The sequence below is a fragment of the Agelaius tricolor genome, unplaced genomic scaffold (genome assembly GCF_023055355.1).
Source record: "Agelaius tricolor isolate 1412-34295 unplaced genomic scaffold, bAgeTri1.0.p SCAF_22, whole genome shotgun sequence".
NCBI lineage: Eukaryota > Metazoa > Chordata > Aves > Passeriformes > Icteridae > Agelaius > Agelaius tricolor.
Window position 1 is genome coordinate 7948813 of NW_027269282.1, and position 13663 is coordinate 7962475.

The following is a 13663-nucleotide window of genomic DNA, read 5'->3' on the forward strand; positions in this document are numbered from 1 at the left end:
TGTGCAGACCAGTGGCTATTTACATCAGGCTCAGATTTTACTGTGATTTGCACACTGAAACTTTGTTCCAAGAGATGTTATTCTACTTAACCTCACTGAAGTCTTTTGGTCAACATCAAGTTGTTAATCTGATCAAATTTGAGACTGAAATACCAATGCAAGAATTCTGAATTATTACAGGATGTGTTCATCCTTTTGCCAGCTGATCAACCAGTGTATTTCTTGAATTCGCTAATATATGATTCAAACATAGCAACTCACATTTTTTAAAAGCACAGAAAGGCCTTCTTCATGGCTTGGTTTTTAATTTTGGAGTACATGAAAACTAAGGAGGAGTTTGCATTAATCTGCAAGATGAGTATGAGGAGGAGAGCCAAGGGGAGAGAAATGGATCCCATTCCTTTCCTACAGCTGGTGCCAGTGGCTGCTGGGCCTGAGGGAGCAGCATCTTCCCAGGAGTTGCTGAGCAGATCAATGCAGTGGCTCCCCTTCTCTTGCTCCACTCCTGCTCCACCAGAAGAGGAAGATTAATTAAAATCCACACAGAAGCTCATGTTTGTAATCTCTGTGCCACCTTTCTCCCCACTCCCAAATAAAAACTTAGCAGCTGTTTAGGATTTTTTGAGTAATGAGTAACCAAACCTTTTTTTGGTGACAGTCAGGAAGAAATTTTACTCAGAAAATACACAAAAATCCCCCTTCTGTCCTGGAAAAATGTGGATTTTTCCTATTTTGTATATTTGTATCTGTGTCAATTCAGGTGTGACAAAGACACTTCATTGATTTGCTTCCACTATTTATTCCTCCTCTGCAGCTGTAAACTTCCACAGATGCTTTGTTTCAAATTTCTCACTCCAAATAATCCAGTTATCAGTAGTTTTATATAATGCAAAATGTGCTTCTCCCCTGAAGATCCTTCCTTTTAAGAGATGGCATAAGATGATAAGCTACTGCAATAGAAGTGCTTAAAAAACATTGACACAATGCAAGAAAGTTGATAATTTAGCAAAACTATTTTATTAAAGCTTATTTTCATGATAAAATAATAGCCAACAAAATCATATTAGGCAGGTCTTCTGCAAATGTGTGTAGCTGCCACCTATTCAGATATCATTAAGTCAAGATATTCTTGTTTTCTGTGGTAGTCTTTATTTTCAGCTATTTACAGTCAAGCATGAAGCAAAGATTACATCAGGAATGTAGTATTACAATTTCCCCCTGGAGATCCACTGCTTATTGTAAATAATGCCAGACAGGAATTCATGTTTTCCTTCTTACCACTAAAATACAACTATTTTGCCCTTTTTCCATTCAGTATATTTAAAAATATTGCACTACATTTAATTTACCTCTTACAATCATCATCATTAGCAACACTTATGTGAGGAAAACGATACCCAGCTTTTCTTACCCACTGTGTTACAGGAGTCAATTGAAAACCATGAATGTGTATTTTGAAATCAGTATTTGCATTGTTTTCACAGCTCCTTCATGTGCACCAGGGCTTAAATGAAGCACTTGGATATATTTGAAAACCTCTGTAGTAGTCTGTAAGAGCAAACACTGATGGCATTGAATGCAGATCACCACCAATGGTAAGCTGCTGAGAAAATGGAGTGGGGAAGTTTTAATATGCATCTCAAGCAAGTACAGGTTAAATAACTTTTAGACAAGAAGGGAAGCTCATTTTGTGCGATTATTTGCTGAAGCTTAATTTCAGAAGTGTGTCACATGCCTGTTTTAGCCTGGATAGTTTTCCATACATCAACTAAGTAGTATCAACTGCCCAGAACTCACTAAAAAGTGCAAGTAGTTGCATGACTGGCAGTAACCATTTTGCTTAGAAGCACAAGCACACTGTCCCATGATGAAAACCACTGCTTCTTAATTTTGCCCATCACAAACTAAACCAAGAAGCAAATTTAAAGGAGAGGTACATTACACATGACCTCAAAAACTAAAGGAGTTATTTTTACCATCTCAAACTCCACTCCCATAAAGGCTTTTTTTTTTCTACTACCAGCAATACCAGTGATAATGATACGAGTACCTAGCACAGTACCTAAAATAAAGATGATATTTTATACAAAATTTCTATACATAGAAGATGAAACAATGTCTACAGGAAATAAATAAGAATGATGGCCTTAGCCAGGTGATGCTAAGATCCACAGTTTACACATAGCACAAGACCAGACAGTTCTTTTCAAAAGCAGCTGGCTGAATTTCTTCCTCATCTCTACTGGACTCACAAATTGACCAAATAAAACATGTTATATACACTATAAGACATTTTGCTGACAAAGGTGATCCTTCTGCTCAGCCTCTATCTTCTGTCTGAGAAGCTGAATGCAACTTACCATGCTATGATTACTCAAAAGTGTTGAGAGAACATTAGTTACTTTGTATTTTGCACCTTAAGCTTTCCAAAATGATAGTCTGCAGCAAAATATTAATTTCTTTATATTACTTACACCATGATTACATGCTTTTACACAGAAGGCAATGAAACCTCCAACTCTTGTGAAGAACAACTTTCCTTTATCAGGCTATCAGATAATACAACATCACAAACATATGATTTCATTCTGGAAGGCAACAAGCCTCTTACCTTGAAAATATTCCCAATTAAATTATTATGAGATACCAGTTTATACTTTGATATCTAACAATAGTCCCAAGTTCTAAGGAGGATTTTTTTTTAGCATAGCATTACTATATTTCGTGTTAAGTACAAACTACAAAAAGTTCTTGTATTTAACAAAAACATGGAAAACAAATGATATGCAATGGTAACTTCAGTAAGTATTAATAACAGACAAAATGAAAGACTTTTTGTTTGCTTTCATGATATGTTTGGCAAAAAATATACAACTACCTAGAAGACATACAATAAAACTGTGATTAACACAAGCCTGGCCCCTTGGTGACTTCTGAGTCAGTCATCAGCTTAGGCATGCAACAAGCTTATAATGTTTTCATCATACAATGGATACTAAACATCTTGAAAACCCTGCCTGTTTCCCATTGAAAACACTACCTAAAAAAACAAAACAAAACAAAAAAATACAGAGAGGGGAAGTGGGGTCAAGTAATGCATTAAGGAAACCACACACATTGATGTGAAATGGTAGGGTTACATAATTAGAAAAAATAAAAATAAGTTATTAAAAATAAATTTCCAATATAAACCCCAAAGTGTAGTTTTAACCAGCTACTTTAACAAAATGATGGTGTTGTAGCTGGAGAAGAACCACTATTAGCAATTAACTGTGGAGAAGCAGGACACGCACATTGTACCAGTGTTTTAATTTAATTTGTGTGTGTTTGGATTTAAGTGCAAAGTATTCTTTTAGTCCATTCCTTCAAAGACTAAATATGTAAATATCAGTCTGATTGAGGTGGATCAACAGGTTCTTCTTCTGATATGATGTTCAATGTCGGAGCCTCTGTCAGACTGCCATCTTCGCTATCCACTTCTTCTGCTATATTGGGTTCCTCAAAATCTTTAGTCAGTTTTTTGGATTGCTTCTCTAAGAGCATGTTCTCCAGGGACTCTAGATCCTCAATGCCTGCCCTGTAGTGGATCATCAGCAGCGTGAGGGCCTGCAGTCTCTCACCCGACTTAGCCAGCGCAGCAGAAATCAGGGCTTTTTTCCTCACGTCGCTCGTCTCTTTCTCCTCTTTAACCAGCGAATTATTGTTTTCCAGCTCTTGGTCTATTTCATTCTGCAGCTTATCCAACATAAACTCCAATTTCTGAAAGCGCTCCTCTGTGGGTAAGCTCCTGTAGAGGTCACGGCCGATCTCCTTCACGGCGATGAAGACGCTGTCGTCGAGGCCGCCCTCCTTGCGCACCAGCTTGATGCCGGCGCCCCCGACGCGCTTGGAGGGGCTGCTGGGCCCGCTGAGCTCGGTGTCGCTGCTCTCGTTGTCCGACGTGTTCGGGGTGTGCTTGGGGGAAGGCTCGGCCACGTCGGGGCCCTGCTCGGCCAGCCGGGCTTTGGGCACCTGCCGGAGGTTCAGCAGCCGCGTGCTCGTGTTGATGATGTGCCTGGTCAAACCTGTGGTTCTGTGAGCGGACTTGGCCTCCGAATCGACCCGAGAGGAGGCGGCTGCAGGAGCCTCCTGGCCCTCGGCCCTGCTGCTGCCCCCAGTTCGATCGAGCCGCCTTTCAGCTCCTACACAAAAGGGCGTCTCAGTTAAACATTTTTCTAGACATTTTTTATGGCAAACATAAGCACAGAACATGCACTGCGAAGCTGCTTTAGTCCATACTTTCTTTTTGCAGTAATCGCACCAAGTTGGATTCTGAAACTGAGTATCTTGAAAGTTATGCTTGTTCTCTGTGAGAACTTGTCCCGAGAAATGATCCTCTTTCTGATGAGCATGAGCTTCTTCTTCTAAGTGAGACTCTCTCTCTTTCTCCAGAAATGCGCTTGTATCATCAATTTCACCTTCTTTTAAATATTTGAATTGTAAAGTTATGTCACCATAACAAAATTTTTCATTGAAACCTTTATGGGTTGTCAAACTCCGCAACGCTGTTCTGGTGACTGCTGCCTTAGGTGTAGGAGCATGCAGCTGAAATTTTCTAACAAATTCCATTGAGGATGTAGCTAGACAATCTAAAGCAATTTCTTCAAGTTTTATGCTTGCATATCCTAAGCAGATAAAACCACCTGCTTTGAAAGGGTCTCTGCACCACAGTGCAACATTAAGGTACTTGTGGTATTTTTCTACTTCAAATAGACAGGAGGATGTTCTCGTCATCGGCCACCGGCCCTGACGGGCTTTATAAGGAATTTCTGGTGACTCCCAGGTTCGATGATCATCACTATCTTTGCTGCTACGTGCATTTTCTGTAAGTCCATCTTTTAATGTATCTTGCTTTGGTGCTGTTACTACTTTCGATACTGCTGGGTCTTCTATCTGATCACTGATTTTAATTAGCTTCTCTGTAGATTTTTCTCCGTTATTTGCAGGGGGAGGTGGCCTCTCTGGTTTATCAGGACATACACTTCCAGTTTCTAACACAGTTTGGCTATCACTAGTAGACAAAGGAGGCTTAATTTGGGGCCTAGGTGGCACAGGAGGCTTAGTACTAGATCCTTGTGACTGTTTACCTGACGGCTGTGGTGCATCTGGAACCTCAAGAGTTTTAGGTGTTGCCACTTTAGCCCCATCTTTTTGTTGTGTTTTGGATCCTGCCTGGTAATTTCCTAAATGCAGTTTTCGATTCAGGATGGGTGATATAGTTCCAAGAGGTTTAGCAGCAGCAAGAATTACTACCGACCGTTTGGGACTCTGAGATGTTGGCAGATCTTCTTTTTGGTCAGGTGCATCACAAGCTAAGTCTTCAAATTCTGAATCAAAATCTCTGCTATCAGTATCAGCTGTTAAACTATTCTGGTCATCTTCCGCCTGTGCCAAGAAAGCTGTGTCCTCCAATTGTCCAAATCCATCCTGCAGTGCTGAGCCATGCTGATTATACCCAACAGGCCTTTCATAAAAGACTAAAACTCTCTCCCCAGCTTGTCTAATCAGCTTCAATACTTGGACAGTTGATGTGATTTTAACACCTATTAAAAAAAAGGACAAACATTATTAGGTTCTAATTATGATAATACTCTAAGTGACCAAAAATAGTCAACAAACACTTTGTTGCACAGTAACAAAGGAAGTCAATTATGACAGAAGAGCTTAATTGAAATGTAACAGATGGATTCTCTCCATTTTATTCATATAAATATGGAGCTGGAAAAAATAATTACATAAACACTCCAGTTTGCTCCTTGTAATAATACTGTAATCTTACATAGTAATGTTGATGTGATATGGAAACAGTTTTGACCTTGCTCTTACTGTAAGTTTGGACTTTTCAGCAGTAGACATTTAACAAAGGACTCAAAAAAGATGGGTATCTTTAAATACAACTATAATTATAACAGAAGCAGGCTAAAATGAAAATCTTTCCAATATGCTAATGAAATATGGGCATAAAGCTACATTATCAGTGTGGCTGGAGTGAGCTGAACCATCTTCCTGAGCAGACCTTTCAGAGCCATTTGATGTATGCAAGCTAAAATATCTTAATGAGCACACAGTCCAAATACAGTCATGCAGGGGATCCCATAAAAACGATTTTTCCTTTGTTCTAAAGCAATCATCAGCTATCTATTCAAAGGAACTGAAAACCCTTTTAAATTACTGGAATATTGCAATGGGGATTTATTTAGGCAGTACCTAAGCAAAAGAACTCATTGTAGATTTTAAGCTCTGGTCTGTAAAACCTCTGTAAAAGGTTAAACTTCCTGCTAGCCCAGTCACTTATGTTTTGGCTTTGTTTTTTATTGTTTTGTTGTTTGTTTTTTCTGTTTTTAATGTTGTTGCCAAATGGTTATTCAAGCTTCTTTTACCTTTTACCTAAGAAGGAGTAAATAAATATGCAACAAAATAAATCAATAAATACATTAATGTTAGCTTTGAGTGCCAAGCACAACTGTAACTATTAAGAAAGGGAGATTGGCTGAACTGGACAAGACGACCCCCATTGTGAAAGCTGACATATCACTCACTGCCAATTGCCAGCAGTCTGTCTCCTCTCTGTAGATCAGCAGCTGCAGCAGGTGAGTTTGGAGTCACAGTTTCGATGACAACGTGCCCTGCGTCCTCCTCCTTGGACTGCACAAGGCGCAGCGTGAGCCCAACACTTTGCAGATTCCCTTTCACAAGTTCTGCCTGCAGAGAAAGAAGTCAAAAACATCTCAGTAAAGTTGACTGCAAGGATTAATGGCTACTAACAATAATTTAAATAAAAATTAAATAAAATGGTATCATTTTAGTATTAAAACCAGATTATTATTGAGAAAATGCATTAGGACATCCATTGACTTCACCTAATTGATCAACTGTCTGCCAACTAATTTTACACCTTTGGAGATATTCACAGAAAGTCCCAGTCCTCAATAAAATACTACTATTAAACACGATCTCATTTTATTAGGAGCACTGCACCATCAACCTAGGTATCACTTTGAATGTAGCCCATTTGTGTTATAAAGCCTAACACTATGAGTGGCTTTCCAGTAGTCTGTGCACAAGTGTGTTTGGAGTGACAAAACTCTTATGTACTTACTTAAGATTGCCTAAGTATATTTAGAACAAATCTCAATTAACAACAGCCTAAAATGTTTCTTCGAAGAGGCAAACCCTTTTCTCATACTTATCTTGTGAAATAAATAGAATTTAAATTTTAACTCAAATACATTTTTAAAAACAAACAAACAAAAAAAAAGGACAACTGAGGTGCAATCCCTGTAGCTGACTTTCATATGACAGACCTAGGCAGTTATCAATTATTTACAGACCTCACTGTCTGAGATCTTTGGCAACCTTTTTCCTAATAAAAGCAGCCCTTGATGAATTTAACAATATCATTTTTTCCCCTAAAGCGCATTCCTTTTAGACTATTTCAAATGACTGTCTACAATCATTCCATCAACAGGTATTCTATTTGAAAGGAGAACTCATATGTTTCAGCTTCAAGGATAGAAATTTAATTTGTTTTTTTGATTACCAAGAAGACAGAGGCCGATAGTGTAGAAACCTCCACAGGAAATTTTATATTTGGTTTCAATTTACTGAGTTCAGGTAGACAGCCTTCTCCTCCAGCCTTCTGCATTTACTTTGTTATTGTTTCAATTGTGGATGTTTGAACTGTCTGGAGCTGAGCCTCCTCTTTAGAGGATGTGCTCCTTACTCAGTCCATGCCTCTCTCCTTGGCTGCATAGCTGTCACTCCGTTCCCATAATTTTAATAGCACTGCATCTTGGTTCTTTTTTAATTGTAGTTCAGTTCTTTACAGAAATAAAAAGGCTTGTGCTGCTCTGCAGTTTGCTATAGAACAGCACTGCACTTGAAGAAGCAGACTTGTATTAACTTTCAAAGCTTTGTCACTATTTTCTGCATTTCCCACAGGCATCTACTCTTTTTTATCAAACTTCTATTCTTAATCCCCAGTAATGTATGTAAGAATAACAAGACCAATATAAGCTTAATTGCAGTTCCAAGACTTAAAGGTTATCCCAGAATGAAACAAGTAAATAGCTGCCTACAGAAACAACCCTGATGGAGTTTTCAGGTTGATTTTTGTTCATTTGTTTGCTTAAATGCCATCCTCATTTCCACCAAAACTACAGTTACATAATTAAATTTAAAAAAAGATTAAACAATAAAATACTAAGTATTAAGAAACAAAGAAGTATTAGAAATGTCTGTGGAAGAAGACAAACTATTTTTTTTTTGTCAAGAATTGCTCTTCTGCTTTAGCCCTTTATTTATATGCAATATAGCTTTAAGCTAGCAATTCACAAATGTTGCAATGTGCTGTATGGAAACAACATGAACAATTACTGCAATTTCAAACAACACTAATTGAATATTTTAACTGTCAGAAACACAAATGACACGAATTTGCTTTGGCAGCACACAAAGCTGCAACAAAAACAACATCCAAAGATCACAATAATATAAGTGCACATTCTTATCAAACAATGAGGAAACCATTATTTCTGAGCTTTGCTCAGAGTCCAAGTACTCAAATCTCAGTTTTCCTATGATGGTTCCTTTGTAAGTCTCGCTCTAAGTGATTAAGCTCAAAAAAATACTTCCAAATCATTGCGTTTGAATAGAAGAGGAACTATCATAATGAAGATCAGGAAGTAAACTCGCATTTAAGGAATGCTGACAAACATGAAAATTACAAAGGGCTGAAAAACAAATTATAACCACTTTTCCCCCTAATTTCTGTTAGTGCACTGAAGTAGAAAGCTGTTTAGTGAGAGCATTCCAGGAAAGAAATTGATGCTTAGAACAGTGAAAGGAAAAAAAAAAACCCAACAACAACAAAAACCTCAAGATGGTTTTCCTTTTAACACCCTGTTATTCTGGCCATTTAATTATACTCCTTTAGGAAGTCATTTATTTTGACTGTATATAGTTTCTTCTGAAATCTTACATTAGTTCTGTAGCTCACAGCCCAGAAGTGGAGCTCTTTAGCAAGACAAGATGTTTGAGAGTCAAGGCCCATCCAGGGTGGACATCCTGTTAGCTTTGCCTGTGAGTTTGTTCTCAACGTGAGACAACTCTTGTCCACTCTCCAGTCTCTGAGCAGAGCAGAAAAACACCCAACTACTGAAGGAAGGTGGCCACCACAACCCTGTCACAGGAGTTACTTCAGGCCAACCTACTCCTTTCCTTTTTCAGTTGGTATTTCTCATCCATTCAAAGGATGGCCCAAAATGGTAAGATTTCTCCAGAAAGTTATAAGTCTTGTCTGAAAGAGAATGTCAGAAGGAAGAGCTGGTGTTGCAACATTTGACTTTTTGAAGAAAGGCAGGAATTACCTCTAACCACTGTTGGTACTTGCAATCATGGCAAAGTGCATGATAAGCAGATATGGAGAAAGGGCATAATTAAGATAGTAAAAAGTAATAAAAAAGTTACCAAAAGCTCTTTTTTAAAGCGCTTGTCAGTACAGACTCTGATGCTCTTGAGTTTCCTTTGAATCCAAGAACTCCTTTGAGCAGAACTACACAGTGGATGACTTAACAGTGAAAATATTCTGGAGTGCAAAGACGAGAAACTCCTGAGGTGATCTCCAGCATTTCACCCTTCCCTCCTCCTCCAGGGAGAGACCACATGAAAGAAATGAGGGACAGCTGGGACCCAAGATATGTAGGTATCTCTGAACATTTGGCTCCCATGCAGGGACACAGCCTGCAGATTACAACATGTATGACTCACTGATGGCAAGGAGACTTCCCATATTCCAGCAGTATCTGATGGAAAGCTGTTTTTGGAAGGAGAGTGCCTTTGAACATAACAAGCAAAGCTCATCTCAACTTTTTATTAACTTTGGCACAGTCACAAACTTTCTCATGAAGCAAAGTGGTTTTATTTATCAACCCAAACCAGATGAATGGTTTCCTTGATTATTCTTTCTGGCACCTGCAAGAAACACCATGCTCAGGCTAAGATGAATGCAGGTGAAGAGCATTTGAAGCTCTCAAACACTCCCCACCCCAACAAGTTCACTCACAAACCCAAACATCTTTGCATACCCAGCACAGCTACTTTCTGTCTCCCCCTCAAATTAAGACTTGATAATAAATATGAAGGGCCAAAGACCTATTGGAACACTAAGCACAAGGAGGATGTAAATCAGCTACATGACACAGAGGTTGGAAGAAAATTGCTAATAATGAAAGGACATTTATTATCAAGAAACCTTGCTGCAAGGGAGAAAAACTAACAGCTGCACCCAGGAGAAAGGGAAATTTTAACCAATTAGCCATATCATATTAAAGCAAGTTTATTTTAATTTGATCTAATTAATAGCTCTGTTTTACTAGTTCCTGCAAATCTTAGTAGTTATTTAAATAAGGAGCAAGACAAAGCAGATATTAGTACTTCATTGTCAGTGACAAGCATACATTCAATGTATTTTATATTGAAATAATTAGAACTAAACTGTAACACAGAGCTTAGAAAATGTATCTTAAAAAAAAAAAAAGGCAAGCAATCCCCAGACTATTTATTAAATACTTGCTGAGAATAAAATGCAACAAAACAGGAATGACTGTCCTGGAGAGAGGAAAAAAAAAGGTAATAATTTCCTTAGTGTTTTATTATTAAAAATATCCCCCAAACCCAACAATAAAACAAGAGAACACAAGATGTCCTTTAACTTTAGAATTAATAGAACATTTTGATGTAGAGCTGTGAACACTTGGCTTTTACAGCACGAAGCCCACAAGCATCAATTCCACAGCACAGTCTCACTGCCACTTTCAGTTCAATACTGGATGTGTGCTCTGGAAACACAATGCAGGGGAAAATCATCTTGTGTCTCACAACCTTTCCTTGCCTCAGCCTTGTTGTTCTGAAAGCCCAGCAGTTGAATGTCAGTGAAAAGAAATTTTTCCAAATCTTTTCAAACATACAGTACTGAACTCCATGGTGATTAATCAGAAGTTTACAGCTTGCTAGTATCATTTAAATGGCCAAATATTTACATGAGTGTCAAAACACGATGCAGTTTTAATCTTCAAATGCTTCATGAAATTATCAGTCTGAAATAATTTACAAATACAATGGGATGATAAATAAACATCCCTTTTACAGGCAACAGGCAAATGTGATGCCATTTCATTTACTATTTATTCCAGAACTATATATGAAGTTAGATTATTATTTGATTCAGAGGTAAGAATGCCACCAGTAATACTGTAGTCTCCTAAGTAGAATCTAAGTTAACATTAGATACAGCACTTCTATTCAGAATTTCTAAGACAAGACATAATAAATAATGTCCATTAATAAATACAGAGATCACAACATCTAGGAAAATGTGTATGAGAATCTCTGACCAGCAGTGCAACATTGTTCAGCTAAACTTTAAAAATTATTAGGTGTTTACAAAAATAGAAAATGACAAAATTAAGCTGTAGCAGGATAACTGGAGCAGAAGACTTTTGCTTTTAAACTTAACTGCTTATTTTCAGGAACTAAAAAAGAAATAGTTGTTTTTGTAAAATAATGTGTAATAGTCTAAATTTGCTCAACTATTTGTAAGCATTATCATCATAAATCTTTACTAGAATTTAGTAAGCATATCACATTCTTTTGAGTAATTGCTAAAAAAGCTTGATCACCCAAGCACAAATAAGAAATCTTTTTTTACTGACTTTACATCAATTAGAAGAATACTGTTTTTCCAAATTGTTCATATTCCCCATCTGGGGTATGTAACACACTCTACGTAGCAGAAACTGAACCCATGTCAGTGCTGTACTATGGATAAAAGTATTTCTTTTTGGCCAAATCATCGGCACTGTTAAAAGTGATATCTTAGGTATTCTTGCAAGGTGCAGTCTAATGCCTTTTGAGGAAAAAAGTGAGAATGTCTGTAAAGTATTACATCCTCCCAGACAACCCCGCATGCCGAGAGGAGAGGAAGGAATATTTCACGTCAAAGCCCCCAAAACTTTAAAGTCCAAAAGTGGGAAGCAGTTTCTTCTCTTCAGAAGACTCAGTTCTTTGCATTATTGAAAAAACGTTTTTGGCAAACATCCTTAAAACATTGACTTTAATATTATTGCTTTTTTCAAGCCTATTACTGAATACAGTTATTATGTATGACCTGCACAGCAAAAAGGCTCTGAGGTTATTTACAGCGGAGAGGAGGCACTGAAAGGAAACACGTATCGCCAAACCCATGATTTGCTCCTTAGAAACACTGGACACAAAGGAAATAAAATCATTTTCTTGTGGGAGTTTCTAAATCTATGCTTTAGAACAGGAGTAGATGTTTTTCTTCTCCTTGTGTCACAGCCCTGAAGCCTAAAAAGGGAGCTTGTGGCAGTGTAGTCTTTTCCAGCCCTCCTGTCCACAGGCACGGTAACATCAGACATGTTCCAGTGTAAACCTGAACTAAGGAATCCATGATGATAGAAACACTTTCATTTCCCAGTCACTGAGAAAACTCCCAATTACAGAAAGAGAAAAGTTTTCTGAGCATTCAAGTGCTACCCCTGTTCTTGGGATGTTTAAATAGCTCAGTATCAATAAAGTATGCCTTAATTATCAGTTCTGCACTGTATTCACTGTTATGTCTTACACGTGCACAGGTGCAACGATGCACACGTGTGGATGTGCCTCCATCTCCAGATTTAACCTGGCTATTTCCTTCAGTGGCTTCAGAAATGTTGAAACACACTGACAGAAGGTTTAAATAAAATAAAAAGCTGTAGTAATACTTACAGAATAACTACACTATACAGTACAACAAATAGTGAAAGGAAGGAAATAATCCCTGCAATCAAATTAAACCTATATAGAAAATTGACTTAAGTTCTTTTCCTCCCCACTAAAAAGAAGCATTAATTACAAATCACTCATTAGAAAAAGACTGATGGTAATGTAATGTAAAAGATAATACACTGGCTACTTAAAACATCAGTATACACTATAGCTAGAAGCAATATGCCCTTCTAGAAACCAAAATATGCTAGAAAACACATTTACAAACTTGGAAATTAATTTAATGATTTGTGAAATTATTTTTTTTAAATAATTAACAAAAGACTGCTCGAATAAAAATATGCTTCAATTTTTTCCATAACTGAATCTAAATACTAAATCTAAAATTGCTACTGTTCCACAATTTGTATCAAGACTTCTATAACAATAACTAAAATACTCTTCCTTGCTATGTGATCCTTCCTCCATGCCTAAGATATACACATCTTTAGTATCATTCAAGTGGAAATTTAAATGTATTTTTCTACCATTCCCAAGTTTACATTGATTCAGTTAATTTTAATAAACAATTTCATTTGTCCCCTCCATTTTTTTAATATTTTGACAAAACATATCAGACAAATATGTTGAATGAATATGCATTTCTTCTAGATATACAGAATGGTAGGTGAAAGGGGGTGAAATAACTAAATTTATCAGTACACTTAAACATTTAAATATATATGTGTGTGTATGTGTGAATAGAACTGCCAAAAAGAAATTAAAAGGAAACTATCTGCTGCTTATAAAAAAATTCCTGTTGAACAGCAATCCTAATTATAAGTTTTTGCACAATTTC

The 13663-nt window shown here is 37.3% G+C and overlaps 1 protein-coding gene across 1 annotated transcript in view; it reads right to left on the reverse strand.

Annotated features, from left to right (window-relative positions):
- Positions 1–994: 994 nt before the first annotated feature.
- Positions 995–13663, reverse strand: part of PDZD8 (PDZ domain containing 8) — a 52322-nt gene continuing 39653 nt past the window's right edge. The window contains exons 4-5 of the mRNA XM_071446010.1: positions 6579–6741; positions 995–5582 (exon numbers count right to left, since the gene is read on the reverse strand). Of these exons, the coding sequence (XP_071302111.1) occupies positions 3388–5582; positions 6579–6741 (2358 nt within the window). The 3' untranslated portion in view covers positions 995–3387. The remainder of the gene's footprint in view (positions 5583–6578; positions 6742–13663) is intronic.